Here is an 18,125-nt window from a genome sequence, read left to right on the forward strand (position 1 = left end):
ACATATTGATATTTAAGTAACAGAAGCCTTGGCATTTTCTTGCATCTTGACCTAATGAAGTATAAATTTTTTTTCAAGGTTAATTAGAATTCTTGGGAACACACTCACACACACACAGACACATGCATGTCAAACATAAAACCATCTCTTTTAAAGTGTGATTCCTTTCATTAAAGATGAAAGTAGCCATTCCATATACTTTACCTGGCACAGTGTTAAATTATTTTTTCTTTTAAAAAGTGTATTGTCATTGTATATGAAATAAATATTTGGACTTAGTTTATCACTGGAGATTAATCTGAAATCATATTTTGTAGCCTTAATTAGCATTTATTTGCTTAATTGTCATTCTCAACCCCATCGTTTCCATTTTCACTAACTTGAACAATGCTATCTTCTGCTGTTTGCACTTTAATTTAAATTTCTATTAAGGTTTATGAACAGTAATAAGGTCCTGTTTGAATATTCATTAGCTTTTGAATTGAGAGCTATGAAAAGGTGCTTTCTTTTACCTTAATGAAACTGGCACAGCATGGGACTGATCAGTTGTGACATTTGATTTGAGGCATCCAGTGAATTTTCTCATTGTTTATTGACACATCTTGTCCAAACAGCTCCCTCGCAAGTGAGCGGAGTAATGAAGGAGAGAGTGCTGCAGCGGAGTGTGGAGCTTTCCTGGCAGGAACCCGAACATCCCAATGGAGTCATCACCGAATATGAAATCAAGTATTACGAGAAAGTAAGTGCTAAGAACCTCTGAAACGTACAACCTCGTATGATGCTCGCTGTGTCTCATGTCATCCTACTGCACTGTCGACTAAAGCTAGTCATTATAATACCAACTGCTTGGAGCTACTTCAAAATGGATAGTTGATGCTAGCCAATTTTAATAACCCTCTCCCTGAATCTCTGGCTCATTATTATAATGATGGTTTCTGTGAATTAAGTTTTTGTGTTACACCAGTGAAAATATTCCACTAGTAGTGTGTTTAGGTATTCAAGTTTTGATATCCTAATTATTAGATGTAGGATGTTTAGTACCACAGAAACCACAGAGCCCAATGTGTTTCTGAAAATGTTTCTTTCAGGTTATCTATTTGAGCCCTTCATGACTTATTTTATGTATGTGGTTTCATTGATAATGATGGTGCCCTCAAATAATTTAGTAATTTGAAAAAAAATAAGACTATTTTCTGTAATAAATATGTAGTCAGGTGATTATATTTCACTCTGTTAAATTCCTCGTGAAGTTATACTAATCATGCTAGTTATGTCTATCATTTCTTTACACCCCTCTCTCCATGAAAAAGTAGTGTGGCTAAAACTCAAGTGCTGCTCCCTCAGTCGCCTGTAATGGCTAAATTTTAGTAAATAGTAATGTAACTCCATGTTTGAGTTTATTTACTTCTGACCCATCTAGAGAAAGACAGAAAGACTGACACACCCCTGTTCACAAATATTCTACTCTCCGTCTCACAGAAAACCTGATTCAAGGTTTGAAACATGGAACTATTATTATTACTAGTAGTAATTACTAATAGTAATAATGTGTTATTATTATTATTATTATTGACTTAATTAGCTAAAGTGCTCTAATATACATAACCATTTTAACCATTTAGATAGAATTTCACAATAGAAACATGAAGCTCTGTAAATATTTGGGGACTGAATTGACTTGATTAAATCACTTAAATGCATACAGTGCTAACCCTTGGCAATGGATACTTGTTTTTCACTTTAATGGAAAAACAAAGTTTTTAAGTTTGTTATATTTTTACTTATTATTTACTTTATGAATACATAACTTCCATGGCCAAAGTTACATTTTAAATACTTCATTTTTGTACTAGAGGATATACTTCTTATCCCATCAAATGTATTTCTAAGGGGATCCTTGATTTTAGTTTTGGTTTTGTTATGTCTGTTTTCCAGTGAGCTCTGACAGTTACAGTTTCTTCTGAAATTTCATCAGATTTCAAAAACAATGAAATGTGTTTTAAAAATATATTAGGTGGTAAGTGAGAGTAAAGTTTCTTATAGTGCAACACAATATTTTACAAATCTGGAATAAATTTGATTAGTTACTTTTTTACATGGTAGAAACAGAATATCTGTTTACTGAATTTGCAAATTACAAAATAATATTACAAGTAATACTATTGCTTTATAATATATGTAAGCTTGTGAGATATATATATATGTAAAATTATGTCATCTAATATCAGTTTTTCCTCATTCTTTTATTTTAGATAAATATATATTTATAATATTTTTATATATTGTATATATTTATATATATAACTCTTTTATAAATGATTATAATGCAGACAGTATAAATCAGCTTTACTAAGTCCAGTTTACGTATACATTTATTTACAGTTTTGCAAATATTATAATTCAAACAACCAGTTTGACATTTTTAAATTTCACTGAATATTTTTATTACCAGGCACAGTTGAGGGCAGGTTTTATTATTGAACAAGTAAGAACCTATCTAGAATCGTATATTTTGCCGAGTAGTTTTTATAACTTTTTTTATAAAGAGCACATTAGAATCATATCAACTTTTAAATGTTTATTCATTTAAATATTGTTTTATGGAGTTTTTATATTCTTTGAATTTTTATATTATTCTTACTTATCATATATAACATGATAAACACATTTTTAAAGTCTGCAAGTCTCAGTTTTCATATCTGAAAAATGGAGAAACTAAGATATTTAAAAAACTGCTGAATCATAAAGTATCTAATTCTTTGTTTTATATTTAAAACATTAAGTCTTACATTGATAACTTCAAATATTCCATTAAATGCTGTTTAGCAAAAGTGGTTTTATTCTGTGAGAAGTGTAGGTTTTAATGAAAACAATTGATGTCTCACTATGCTGGTGGTGGTTAGCTAAATTTCTTGATTTAATACCTTTGTTAATTTTTAACATATGGTTTGCTTGCTGAATAACATTCAGGAATGATATTAAGAGAACTGTATCATGAAGTGAAGATTTCTACTGAACCATAGATTTTACAAATGGAGTTATATTTTGGTCAAAAGGATATTTGATTATATTTATGACTAATAGTTCTTGCCAATGTGCCCTCTACCAACAAAGCAACGACTCAAAACATCATAAATGTTTTAACAAAATTATTTCTCTTTGAAATGTGTAGAACAAAGGCACGTGGTCACATTTACATTTTATATTATCTGAGAAACGGCTCAGTGTTCCAATATTCCACAGGGTACAATGTAGCCTTTATAAAAACAATGCAGCAAATTGAAACAAATTGCAAGAATTGGCTGTCAAATTGTCTGGTTGTAATCACAATTAAATATTCCCTGTATATATTGTTTCCAGGATCAAAGGGAACGGACCTACTCGACATTAAAAACCAAGTCCACTTCAGCCTCCATTAATAACTTGAAGCCAGGAACGGTGTATGTTTTCCAGATTCGGGCTTTTACTGCTGCTGGTTATGGAAATTACAGTCCCAGACTTGACGTTGCTACACTAGAGGAAGCCACAGGTAAAATGTTTGAAGGTAATTACCACCTTTGGTTTGGATTCTTATCTCTATAACGCTGGTGTAATTTTTATTTCAATATTGAGTGTCATGATTTAGTTCAAGGTGATTTTTACATTTAAAGGTGAATGTATGTGCTGTACTGTGCTTAATCTCTCCGTGGTGTCGGGCTTTTTGCGACCCCGTGGATTTTAGCCCACCAGGGTCATCTGTCCATGGGGATTCCCCAGGCTGGAATACTGGAGTGGGTTGCCATGCCCTCCTCCAGGGAATCTTTCCAACCCAGGGAGTGCACCCAGGTCTCCCACATTGCAGGCAGATTCTTTACAGGTGAGCTTAATCAGGGAGGCCCTGAATGTATGTGCACATATAAATATATATCTATATACTTTGTAAAGGTTATTCAGAATAATAATTTAAAACTTGCTATTTTGTGATGTTATACACTTTGTCTAATTTCTTTAATACATACTGGGTTTATTTTGAGAAGATTAAGTCAGAAGCAGAAGCAAAGCTTGCTCAAAAGTGTATTTACACAAGCTGTCTTCATAGACCCTCAAATGATCTTCTAGTTGTCAGGCAAAGCTGCCACTTCATAGACACCCCTAAATGAAGCCAGAAAGTATACCAAGATGGGCCACAGAAAGATAATTTATAAAAATCAGGGTTAATTGAAGCTACTTCAATTTTAGCAATGATTTCGAAACTTGCCATTCAGGAGGAAGACTTTGTATTTATTTTTACTTTTGTCATCTGTTTTTTTCAGTTTTATGAAATATTTCAAGCATAGTAAATAATGTATTTAAAGAATATATGAAATATTAAGAATAATAATTAAATATCTCTGTATATTCCACTCAAGCTTAAAAATAGAACGTCACCAAAATCTCGTCTCCTTTACCATTTGGTGTTTTATAATGCAACATAGGATCATAACAAAAAATACATGTAATTAGAGTGTATCACAAATAAACGGATGTATCTTAGGCTGCACGTCCCGGTTTACTGTAAGAGGACAAGTTTAGAACAGCTTGAGTACCACTGCTGGCTGTTCTTCAGCTAGGTTGAAGCCTCAGGGTATGTTTCTGTATTTTGAAAGTTTTTTATTTCTCTCAATGTTATTCACATACAAGTTTCACCCAGCTGTTACCTCCTTCTCTCCTTGCCAATCTAATTTTTCATGGAATTCTACACAAAAATTAGCTTAAAATAGTATATTATTTCCTTTTTTCAATTTTTAATAGGAAGTTTTTTTAATAAATTAAATCAATGCAACTTTGATTAAAGAGTTTGATTTTGGGAGAATATTTTTCTAGATATTCTAAAAGTTAGAATAAATTGGTATTCTTTTACATTAGTTCACGCTTAGTAAGTTTCTAACAGTAGTCTTTTTTTCAAAATATTTTGTTATATTTTTAAATTGAGCAGTAACTCTGGCAACCTCAAATAATAAAACATATGTTGAAATATATTTTAAATGTAAATCAGCTATATAGAATTATAAACACAAAAGTCATCCATTGAAAAAGATTTCTTATAACTTGGTGTGATAAACTTAGTATTCTTTATTATCTTGCCTCCAAAACATTACAGTCTTTTACTCTATCAACATTTAAACATTTGAGTGGTCTTCTGTTAAATGTATTCTAAGTAGTTTTCCACTTAGACTGATCTTCTGATATTTTACTTTGTAGTTTCTAATATAATTAAACAATTTAAATGATTTTTTCATATTCTATTGATTAGTTCAAACTTAAAGAAACATCAGTCAGTTATACTTACCCAAACATTCTTTATCAGTTAAAGCTTGAGTTTAAAATCTTTAAAAAATTAGTTTGTGTATTTTCCTGACTTTGTAAATTAAGAATATTGGGCCAAACTATTATTTATTACCTACTGAATCCCAGGGACGGAGGAGCCTAGTAGGCTGCCGTCTATGGGGTCGCACAGAGTTGGACACTACTGAAGCGACTTCTGCAGCAGCAGCAGCAGAAATTCATAGATCTTATTTCGTTATTTAAAAATGAAATAACTAACAATCATAGAGATTGACATGAAGTAGTAGAACCCAAATGAGCACATGAAACTAATGCTAAAAATGCATTTTGCATTAGAAAGGATTTGGTGATTTTTATCATCAGAATATTCTCTCCACTGGAAGGTAAAGTTTGATGAAAGAACAATCCATATCTCCCATTTACTTTAGTCTTACAAGTGCCTAATATAGTGCTTGACACATAGAAGATACTCATCAAGTAAGCAAGAAATGAATACCTCACATTAATCAAAAAAACAAGTTATCAGTATCAGCTGAAGCTAGTAGAAATATCCTTGGTTTCACATTTCAGCTCTGCCATGTCTGGCTGTGGGACTTTGGATGAGCTATTTCTCTGTGCCCAAGTTGCTAAGAGAGTGATACCCAACTCTCAGAGCGATTGTGAGGATTGAATAAGTTAATGTACACAAAGTGCCTAGCACACAGACGGCTTTGAGTGTCAGCTTTCATTATTTAATACAACCATTCTCAAGTGTTTTGGTCTTGGGAAGCCTTGCTGCTGCTGCTGCTGCTGCTAAGTCGCTTCAGTCACGTCCGACTCTGTGCGACCCCATAGACGGCAGCCCACCAGGCTCCCCCATCCCTGGGATTCTCCAGGCAAGAACACTGGAGTGGGTTTCCATTTCCTTTTCCAATGCATGAAAGTGAAAAGTGAAAGGGAAGTCGCTCAGTCGTGCCAGACTCTTCATGACCCCATGGACTACAGACTACCAGGCTTCTCCATCCATGGGATTTTCCAGGCAAGAGTACTGGAGTGGGGTGCCATCGCCTTCTCCATGGGAAGCCTTACAAGCTATTAAAAAATATTGAAGATCCCCAAATAGATTTTGATTATTTGGGTTACATTATTTGATATTCACCATTTTAGAAATTAAAACTGAGAAATTTTTAAAACACAAGTATTCACAAGACACATTTCATTAGCCAGCAGAATGATGACATTATCACTTGTCATCTAAGTTCTGGAAAACTCAACTGTGCACTTGTGAGCATGTGAGAGTAAGTGAAAGAGGCAAATAACATTTTATTATGTGAAAATAGTTGACCTTGCAGATTCCTTGGAAAGCTTCTGAGGTTTCCCAGACATGCTTTAAGAACTACTGATTTAGCACACAGGTTACTGTGCTAGGGATTAGGGATGCACAGAAACACACAAGCACATTTGATGTGCTCAGTTAGTGAGAGAGACTTGCTCACAAGTTCTGGCCATACAGTTAAGCACTGGTAGAGTGCACGGCCCACTGCTATCATAGTGTCGGGAAACAGTGACTCTCGTGCTAGGAAGGAGGGCTAGGAAGATGATCCACCCAAAAGAAGTTACTTGAGCACTGATTGGAAAGGGAATTTAAACATATTATTCCATTTTACATATATCCTAAAATCCCCTTCTACACAGAACCACTGCTACCAATTTTACAATTTTTAAACTGTGGTGTAGTGATTATGACATATAAATTATTTTTAAATGTGTTATCCATGAAATAGATGAAAATATGAATCATAAATAGTGACTACCGTAAGATTAAAGTGTGATCCTAACTATATATAAAAACATATAAGTAAATATTCACAACTTCTAATTCACCATTCACCTGACTTCAGTTGTCTCATTGGAGTTGTGTTTCTGAAGCTAAGGGCAGAAGGGAGTCTAAGACAAGCAAAGAATTAGACCCACGGGACAAACTGAATGGAAATAATTTCAACACATACATGTTTAATTTTTTCCTTCCTTGTGAACAAACCTACTCCATTCTTTTTCCTCTCTAAATATATATTAAAAGAAAGATAAAAACAAAAAACAACCAAACCAGACCAACAAAATTACTTGAAGTCATCTTTTCTCTGTTGAATCATAATAGGCTGTAATTCAGAAATTAAAGCTTTAAAGTTGTTTTCTTTTTCTTCTTTTTCCTTTTCCCTTGTTTCATTCTCTCAGGGAACAAATCAGCAGGTCCTGACTTAGGGAGTGTATATAATATCTCTTTCCAGAAATTTATTTCACTGGAGCTATTTTTACTGTCTTTTCAACATAAGAGCTATCTATAGTTAGCATAAGTATACAAAATTAAGAGATGAGTTGTGAAAAGGAGGGAAACATAGATAGAGAGAGAAAGACCAATTAAAAAAAAAAACAAAACACCTTTATGTTGCCTATTGTGGCAAGACACATTCTGCCTACATTTAATTTATTGCTCTGGAGACCAAGTCCCTTGCCACCACTAAGAATGAGTAGTATTTTCCATCCTACCTTAAAGTTTACAGATGTTGATTGTTTCAGAAATAAACAAACTGTATTAGTTTTCATTATATTAGATATTAATCTGTAACTGAATCATCTATTGGAATATACATTTTCACTGTTTTGTATCCATTTGGTTATTTTATTAGGTTTATACTAGTATTGAAAATAGAATATTCTGGGGAAAATATGACAATTGTGAATTGCCAGATAAGTAAAACTTCACTAATTTGGAAAAATACAAGTGAGAAGGCCATGTGACTTGATGAAGAATAAGAATCAGAGGCTGCTTTAAAGGACATGTAAACATATACTGCTCCCAGAGAGACTCTCAGAAAGATTCAGCCGGGTTTGCCTTAACGAGCATAGAAGAATCACTTAGTCTTGTACAGGAAGTGTCTACAATTGGATAATGCTAAAATGTTTTTTACAGTACTTGCAGAAAGTTGGCTCTTCCATAAACAGCCTAGCTGCTCTGTAATCTTAAACTCTCAAATGTGTGCATTGCATACTTTGTCAAATTAATATAAGTAATTCTGTTTATTTTCCTGAATTAAGGTGAATTATAAATTCATATTGATTTGCTATGATTACATCATGATTCTTATTCTGTATTGATGATGTGAGAGATAAATCATTTAAGGTACTTTGAAAAATGCTGAGAGTATGTTATTTGGGTTTGTTTGTTTGTTTTTTTCACACACCAGGAAACAGACACAGTGGGATCATGTACCTTACTGAGGGGAAAAATGGGGATTTACTAGCAATTGTAAATGAAAAATCTTTATTTCTTGGATCATAACTAAGTTTCCAACAATTAAGCAGGGGATTGCCATTCAACAAGGCATTTTGCAGGGATCTTTCCTAGCTGAAGAATATAAAATAGATGAAAGTATTGTTCTTACCACTTACTTAAAATGTAAAAAATAAAGATTTATTTAAATTTGTTACAATAGAATACATTTATTTAAGTTAAAGGTGAATTTAATAGCATAGATATCTTGCTTATAAGATTTTGCCTAATCTTTCAAGTTGAATAGTATTGAGTATTTTATTGAGCCTTCTTTTTTGTTTGTTTACAGCTACGGCAGTCTCAAGTGAACAGAATCCTGTTATTATAATTGCTGTGGTTGCAGTGGCCGGGACTATCATTTTGGTGTTCATGGTCTTTGGCTTCATCATTGGAAGAAGGTAGAACACAAATTCGTTCTAATCTCTAACATAAAATGTATTGATTTTTCAGAATTATGTCAGCCTATTACTTATTGTTTAGTTTAGAATGTTAACTAGTAAATGCAGTTATTCTTTGTCTCATATGAAACACTAAAGGTCAATAAATTTTCATTCTCCCAAGGTTAGAAGAGGAATGAGTAGTGTCATTTCTATTGGGTGACTCTTTATTAGTTATTTTTTAGAGTTCGATTTTTATAATAAATGTAGGAGATACCTGGGGAAAGATTTACTTTTTTAGTTAATGGTTTCTGGAAGCCATTTAAAATCTGTTGTTGCTGTTTTTCAGGAAAAAATATAAACAAATATTCACTCATTGGTAAATATAAATCTGTTAAATAGGTCCCTTCCACACTGTCTCACACTTTATATTCTTTGCATTTTTCAAATCATGTGAATTGCTATATTATTATTGAGTTCAGAACTATGGACATAAAGTTTATGTATTTTGTTCATAGCTCTAACTAGCAAGTTCTTAAGTAATTAAGATATATCATACTGAATTTTAAATACACAAAACTAGATTATTGATTGAGATCATCAAAATTTTATTTTTTTCCAGGCACTGTGGTTATAGCAAAGCTGACCAAGAAGGGGATGAAGAGCTTTACTTTCATTGTAAGTGTTTGGCTTTTCTTTATTTATTTACCCCAGTTAATACAGAAATCTGATTGTCAGTATTGGCATGAATAAATTCCTGATGCATCAGGCTTGAAAATATACCATGAGCTCAAAATGTTGCTTTAAAGCATTTGAACAAATATGTAGAATGAAAACATTATGTGAATTCTTTAAAAATATATTCAGAAATGTAATCTCTCATAAGAAATTTTAATATAACTGAAAGGATATTCAGCAGCTTTTATGTCACAATTGTTCCTTTTGCAATCTTTGCCCAAGTGTTTCATATCATGCTAATAATATTCATTAAATGTTGCATGCGCCCATGTTCTAGCTCAGGAATTCATTTCAAGTTAGAAGGACAGGCCCTTTTTTCTACCCAGTGAGTGATGCTGTAATGAAAAACTAGACTAAGGAGCCTCTCTCTGTCCATCTACTATAAACTGGCCATCACAGGTAGATATTTTGAGACACAAATAGTGTAATAATAGGATTCAGTACTCTGATGTTTTCCTGTGGATTTGAGCTACCTGATTCTTAAAGTTCATTTTAGAAATTATATCAGAACATAGCTCAGGGAACCAAAAAAAATAGATGTTCAACTGCATTAATCTTATTGTTGTTGCACATGGATGGCAAGTGAAACCCTGAGAGCTTTGAGAGTAAATGTTGACTTTTTGCACCCAAAGTAAAATCCAATGGATGATGCTCTTATCCAAATCCAGTATTCCTATTTTTAATCCTTGAAAACATTGAAAGTAATTTTATGTATAATTTTTCTTAGTAACCATACTCTTTACTAAAATTTCTCATAGGTAGATAAATTTTCTATAAATGGCATAAGAATGACATCTATTTTTGTGTTACTCATCAAATTCTTGTGTCAGTATCTAAGAAGATATTGTCATGTCCCGATTCTTAAGTCATGGGAAGATGTAGCATCAATCAAGGAAGTGTGTGGTTGAAAAAACACAATGTAAACACCATTATTATCATCCCTAAGTTTCTTCAGCATGTTATTAATTGTTGAACCAACAGTTCCCTTGACTTTAGTTTTCAAAAGAGAAGTGTCTTTATATAATACATATTCAAATCAATGATGAAATTGTAGAATTTGAACCACTGAAGGCAGGGAGGGTATTAGGACTCTAGAAATTATAGTAAAAGTTATGACCAGAGGGGGCTTTATCATGATGATTAAGTTTCAGGGCCCCTGGTTTTCGCAGACTCCTTTCAAGGCCCTGGAAGGGTCCTAACAAGTTAGGGTGTAGAATCTTTTTCCTTAAAGAGAATATCCCAAATTGCAGAAGGTTTAAGCCTCACTAAACTTAAATCTGCCCCTGATTATTGCTGAACACACATGATTCTATGACTCCTCTCCTGGGATTATTGACATACTCCTAATGCTGGTGCTTCCTCTTGCTAACTGGCAGTGATTTTGTGACAAGTCCCAGTGATGAGAGTACCATAGGTTGTTTATAGCTAGAGGATATGCAGAAAAAGTGAAAGTTATATTTTTTTCTCTTTCATGACATGAGAGAATACTTTTAACACTTCCCCAGACAGGAAGGAGAGGATCAAAACTTGAATGCCTTAATTTTTGTGTCAAGTTTGTATATAGATGACAGTAAACATATATAGAAGAGAGTAACATAAGACTATAGTTCCTGGAATCCCAGATTCTACCCATATGTGAATAATTTGATGGAAGAATCATTTAATAATACCTTAATCAGTATGTCACTTTTCTTTGCTTATTGAAGATATCCAAGACATCCCCAAATGATCAAACGCTGCCTCTTAGTTAATTTGCTTTTAGCTTGCAAGTTAATGCTGAAGGTAAATTAAAACATGGCTTACCTGAGACATGTTGTATAGCTTTCTGCCTAACTGTCATCATTCACTTTTAATATTTTGATGTCATTCCCTTTTTTCACATTTGACATCCAGTTTGTAATTAGAAAAAATAAAGCTGCATGTTTTACCTGCTAACATAGAAAAGATAAACTGGAACTTGTTGTGTATATAAAGTTTTCATCTCTAGAGCAAAATATCAGTGGTGGTTTTAAGATATTTAACATTCATGAGAGATGTAAATGAGATATTACAACACAAAAAGCTCACACTCTTAAATCAAGATAAGCAACAAACCAAAATATTCAGAAACTGTGTCAAAATTGTTCTTATTTTAAAACATCCATTTTTAAACGAATAATGAAAGAAATACACTTAAGATATCCTATCTTGGTAAATCCTTGATATTTTTGAATCACCCTTTTTACAAGGATATCTTTTCTTGTCATTTGATGAGAACCAGGCATTTTATTTGATTTTATGACTGTATTTATAGTACATAAAGTACAACACTGTGGTCACCAGCTATTTACAAGTTGGTGTCCTTTTATTCCTTTAGTATACAGACAATTTTCTTAGGTGCTAAGCCACCGGATTGAATTTTTACAGAAACTTGAAAGCAACCGTTTAACTAGCTTTTAGAGCACTGAATTTAATAGAATGTCCAGTCATTTGTACCAGGTGCCCTCCACTCTCCATGGCCCCAAGTGCTACATTTAAAGATATAAACACAATGGAGGAGTTTAGTGAACCAATTCCAATTTACGTTTTGTTTCCTCCTACCATTTCTTCTAACAATGTCTTCGAATCCAAGCTGGGCAGTATTTCATGTTTTTATGCCAAAATTGCTCTGGCCTGTCAAAATGTTTTGTGACATCTTGAATAAAGAACCATCAGAGACCCGTTTGAGATGCAGAAGGTTACCTCCAATCTAGCTCCCTTATCGCAAAATCAAACCAAAAAAAAAAAAAAATGAAAGAAAAAATAAAAAGGAGAAGATGGCTCATTCTCCATCTGCCTGCCAATCTAGGAGGTTAACCTATTGTTTTCTTCCCTTCTCTCTTTTTCTCTTCCCCCTCTCTTCCCTGTACTCCTTTTTCTCTCTTTTCTCTTTCTATCCCCTCTCTCTTTTCTTCTTGTGTTTTTTTTCTCATGTTCAGCTTTAGTAACAAATGAGCATCTGTCAGTTTTATAAACTGCAACAGTAATTGTTTAAGACAATCAATTTTGGATAAACAATCAACTACAACAGAATAAATCAAGATTTTTAAATCCCATTTTTCCTTTATACATTCTGCTTCTTTTTGTTTGTTATGTGTTTATTTTAAAAATATAATTTCAAGTTGATGTGATGACATAAGCACAGTTAGGCTACAGTGTAATACATAAAGAAATATATTGTTCTCCAAATAGTAAGATTTAATGAAAAGATTGTTCAGTGGCTTTGTTAAAAAACAATAAAGTTTTTTTTGAGGATATAGTGTAATTATTTTCATTGCATTAATATAACCAAATATATGCCTATCTATCTTATCTTTGTCTTTAACCAAATGATTAGATTTGGAATACATTATTGTAATTGATTTAAAGTTGACATAGCATTATCTGTTACCTGCATGCTTCTGGGTGCGTTTTAAGACAATTTTAACTTTTAAGATGATTCTATGTTGTTTGAATCTTGACTACCTTTTCTGAGGTGTATTGGCTACCTCCTCATAGCAGTTAAGAACTTCCAGAGCCTTATAATTGAAAGTTCATATAAACCATTCCTCTTTCAAATTGCTGTCATACATGGTTAGCAGATCCCAGGAATATTGTAAATTTTCTAACTTTATTCTGCACTTTGTACATTTGGCTTCTATTGCCCTTCAAGGTGAAGAAGAAACTGTGTCTTTAGTAGATTTCTCTCTGGTTTTGTGATAGCAGTCCCTCACAGCTTGTATTAATTTTATGTATATGTCAACGGTGGTTGGTCTTTAAAAAAATAAATCAAAAGAATAAGTAAGATGTCTAAATGTTTTTAATATTACTGTCAGTGTAGTAGGCTACCTGTAAATGAAATGTCTTCTTTTCCCAGTGTATTAATTTGATTGATTGACTGACTGATAGATTTACAAATGTGTTTCCAAGTCCATTACAAACCTCAATATGGCTTGAACTATGCCATGATAGCAATGAATTTAATTAAATCTCCAGTCTGATAAGAGTCATGTCAGAGAATTTTGGTGCTGTCTTTTGTTGATTTACTGGAAAAGCAATTCAGTTAGTCACCTATGAACTGGATCCTATGTTACCTGTAGAAGCTTGCAGATAATACCTATACGCCTGCAGACTGAAGTAGTCTGTTAAAACTGCTGTGAATCAGGTGATGTGGAAGCAAGTTCACTGTTCCAAGGAGCACTCTGCATAATGAAATTCCTGGGCTGACTGCACAATAAGTGCTTTGCTTCATCACAGTCATGCTTTCTTACATCATTACAGTTAAATTTCCAGGCACCAAAACCTACATTGACCCTGAAACCTATGAGGACCCAAATAGAGCTGTCCATCAATTCGCCAAGGAGCTAGATGCCTCCTGTATTAAAATTGAGCGTGTGATTGGTGCAGGTAAGGCTGTTGTAGCTTCCTTGTTCAGCTGTTCCATTTAGCCAAGATCGAAAGTCATACATCATAATGACAGGCAAATAATTATACCTCAAGTATAGAACCTTTGCATTTACCTGAAATGTTGGAAGCAATGAGCCTGTACTTGTTTATGAAATCTTACAAAAAAAAGTGAAAAAGAAGCATGTGGTGCAGAGAATTGTGTATCTTTTGTCTCTTGTCAGATTTTTAAGATATTGTTCTATTGTAAGCTATTTCATAATAGTTCTGGCCCATCCAATAAATGAATTTATATTTAAAATAATTAGAATGTTGTGAATATTGCTGGAATATACATCCACTGACTTGATTTATCATCTTCCTGCTGTGTTCATTTTTATTATTTTTTGTTATATTTGTAGCTGTCGTACTGTTTAATTTCATGTAGAAAATTAATATGTATTAATTATTTAAAAGGAAAATTATTTTCTATGTGTACAATGTATCTTCACAGTAATTGTACATTTTTGGATGAAATCCTTTACATCTAGCAAACTTAGGTACATATGAATTCCAGATTTTTAAATCTTTCAGAAGTATTGGTGTTTCAAGTCATGAAAACAATAGCAATATGTATAATTTGCTAATGTGCCCTTATACTCCAGTAAACAGTGTACATTTTGCAGTGTATTTCAAACCTAAATGGTGTTTCTGAAAGAGTTTTTGTTAAGCCAGTTAAAAAAATAGTAGTTTGTGTAACAGTTTAAAAAAGTTTAAAAGTGCTTTTAAAGAATTTAATGCAGTTACTCTGAGAGAGGAGATATTTCTGTAATTAAAATACACCTGCCTGTTCTGTTACTTTAGGAGAATTTGGAGAAGTCTGCAGTGGTCGTTTGAAACTCCCAGGGAAAAGAGATGTTGCAGTAGCCATAAAAACCCTGAAAGTTGGTTACACGGAAAAGCAAAGGAGAGACTTTTTATGTGAAGCCAGCATCATGGGGCAATTTGACCACCCAAATGTTGTCCATTTGGAAGGGGTTGTTACAAGAGGTACATATTGACAGTATATTTCATTTAGCAAATGGACTGTCAGAAATCAGTGTTATTTCACAGATACTAAAAAATCAAATTGTAAATACACTGCATATTTTTCATGAGTTTTTCTTTGGATGTGTAACTGACTAAAATAATTTTCTTTTGTGCTACCATCTCAGACAAAAAGTGGATAAATGAATGAGGGTTGAGAATTAAAGAATAAATTTGATAGATAGATGGAGTGACAGATATTTTCATTTATCTTCAAAAGTCATAAATGTAGTACAGTTTAGTCTTTCCATTTTCTGTAAAGTGTCATTTTCTCTGAGTTTTGTTCACAAAACAGGAGTCAGAAGAACACATTGACTTTTATTGTTTAATTTTATCAATCATGACTATGTTCCAAACAGACAATTAATGATTCTGTGTTTGGCAGCAGCACTAGAAATGTTAGAAATACTCACCACTCACCCAGTCAGTCTTTCAAAAGAGCACTAGATATTTTATCTGGGGTGAGAAACAGAATAAATCGGAAGTTTACATTACAACTTTTTTTTAAAATTATATATAGATATATATATATATATTTTTTTTTTTTAATTTTAGGGAAGCCAGTCATGATTGTAATAGAATTCATGGAAAATGGAGCCCTAGATGCATTTCTCAGGGTAGGTAACAAAATTATTCTCCCATTCTAAATATACTATACCTGTTACCAATGTAATTTTCTGAACTTTTCTTTGCAGTATAAAATGTGAACAGTAGAAACTTGAACAGGTCACAAAATTGTCTTTGAAAAACAGCTTTAAAAAGTCTTAAGACTGGATTGAGGAAGATTTTTTGAGCATTTAAGCGATATAATGTCATTTAAAAATAGTTTCCATTGATATATTACCACAAATACTGAGGATACTGGAAGCCCTGTAATTGGAATACTTGCTGCAGAGTAGCATTTTACTTTTTCAAATTTACAATTATAAATGAAATACAGAGGTAATACAGAGAAAAAGTGAGATAACCATTCAATGTTGGTAGGACTCTACTCTATGGAACCATTTCTACTAATAGTGTTATATGAACATCAAGCTTAAAATAAAGAATTATTGACATTTTAAAGTATGTTATTTTTAATAAATAATAAGTTCTGAATGTAAAACATACATATTTTTATGTTCAGACTTTTCATCTAAGAACATGAAGAGGTGTTAACCTTTTTTCAAAGGGCGAAGAGAAAATAGTAAGAGGAAGAGAACATGCAGAGATCATACATGATCTAGAATGGAACATTCAATCCAGATTAATAAGCATTAAGGGGATTTTGATGTGCTGTGTCTTGTTAATATGCATAGCTGTCAACTTTCTAGAAGAAAGCATCACTTAGCAAATTCATCTATACAAACCGCTGTCAGCTTGCATCGTATTTGGAATTCAACTGGAGAAATCTGTGGGTTAAAAATAAGTTAGAAATATATGGTGGCCAGTTGGTTGCAAAGAGTTCTCAATCCCATTTATTAGCACATCTACCTCAGGGAATCTTTGTTGCAAGTAATATTCCTACCTACAGCACAATGAAAAGTAGAAGATGAAAACAGTCAGCTGGTACAATCCCTTTCTACCTCTTAATTTCTCTCCATTTTTACTCAAAGATTTTTTCACCCTTCCTTTTTTTTACCATTTGGATAAAAAAATCTAATATATATGTCTTCATCCTTTTTATATATGTTTAGACTATTTATGTAAATTTTTAGCAAGTGGGTAAAATGCTTAGCTGTCAGGGCTATTTTTTTAATATTTCATTCCCTAACTTCCTGATGATCTGTGCTTTTATTTTGGGGCTTCCCTGACAGCCCAGTTGGTAAAGAATCTGTCTGCAATGCAGGAGACCCTGGTTCGATTCCTGGGTTTCTGCTGAAGAAGAGATAGGCTACCCACTCCAGTATTCTTGGGCTTCACTTGTGGCTCAGCTGGTAAAGAATCTGCCTGCAATGTGGGAGACCTGGATTCAATCCTTGGGTTCGGAAGATCCTCTGGAGAAGGGAAAGGCTACCCACTCCGGTATCGTGGCCTGGAGAATTCCATAGACTGTATAGTCTGTGGGGTCACAAAGAGTTGGACAGGACTGAGTGACTTTCACTTTCACTTTCCCTAACTTTGACTTAAAAATTAGCATATACTTTTGGATTTGCGTGCTTTGAAGCTATTAATTAATACCAGTTACATATCAATATAAATAAATGATTACTAGAACTCTATTTTATATTATTTGACTTTCAAGTTAAATCAGCACCTGTTGTTTTTCACAGATGTCTGTATTATGTAGAAAATTAAGTAGTAATTCCTCTTATATGACAGAAAATCACTTGTGTGCAGACATTTTTCATGGTAATTTTTTTCTCTTTTCAAAGTATGGTTAACTGGACTTTCATTTTTGTCTTCCTGTAGAAACACGATGGGCAATTTACAGTCATTCAGTTAGTAGGAATGCTGAGAGGAATTGCTGCTGGAATGAGATATTTGGCTGATATGGGATATGTTCACAGGGACCTTGCAGCTCGCAATATTCTTGTCAACAGCAATCTTGTTTGTAAAGTGTCAGATTTTGGCCTGTCCCGGGTTATAGAGGACGATCCCGAAGCTGTCTATACAACGACTGTAAGAAAAAGTCTATTATTGCACCTCTTCATATTCCTGCCAATTTTCCTACCAAGAAAGCAGGGCTTAATAATACAAAACGAAACAGGAGAAAAGAGGCAAATTGATCTCTACCTTTGTTAGTTGTGACTTTTTTTTCCTTTTGGAAGAATCATCATCGCTTTTACAGTCTTCATATAGACTAAGAGGAGAAGTAATGATAAGAATGTCAATAGCTTATTTCATATTGGGATGCTTATATATATAATATACATTACAGCATTTGGTTAATAGTGGTCATAGTTGTAGCAGAAAACTATAATCCCACTTTTTAATCAAGATTTTAAGAA

At 33.1% G+C, this 18,125-nt stretch overlaps 1 protein-coding gene across 5 annotated transcripts in view; it reads left to right on the forward strand.

Moving 5' to 3' along the window:
• EPHA7 (EPH receptor A7) overlaps positions 1-18,125 on the forward strand; it is a 210,512-nt gene that overhangs the window by 171,473 nt on the left and 20,914 nt on the right. The window contains exons 6-13 of one of the 5 annotated variants that reach the window (XM_070796062.1): positions 615-739; positions 3,361-3,544; positions 8,904-9,012; positions 9,614-9,669; positions 14,008-14,133; positions 14,974-15,159; positions 15,751-15,812; positions 17,587-17,796. In XM_070796062.1, coding sequence (XP_070652163.1) covers positions 615-739; positions 3,361-3,544; positions 8,904-9,012; positions 9,614-9,669; positions 14,008-14,133; positions 14,974-15,159; positions 15,751-15,812; positions 17,587-17,796 — 1,058 coding nt within the window. Of the gene's footprint in view, positions 1-614; positions 740-3,360; positions 3,545-8,903; positions 9,013-9,613; positions 9,670-12,686; positions 13,532-14,007; positions 14,134-14,973; positions 15,160-15,750; positions 15,813-17,586; positions 17,797-18,125 lie in introns of those variants that run through there. The other 4 variants (XM_070796063.1, XM_070796064.1, XM_070796065.1 and 1 more) reach the window with 4 other exon arrangements.

Source organism: Bos indicus, chromosome 9 (assembly GCF_029378745.1).
Source record: "Bos indicus isolate NIAB-ARS_2022 breed Sahiwal x Tharparkar chromosome 9, NIAB-ARS_B.indTharparkar_mat_pri_1.0, whole genome shotgun sequence".
NCBI lineage: Eukaryota > Metazoa > Chordata > Mammalia > Artiodactyla > Bovidae > Bos > Bos indicus.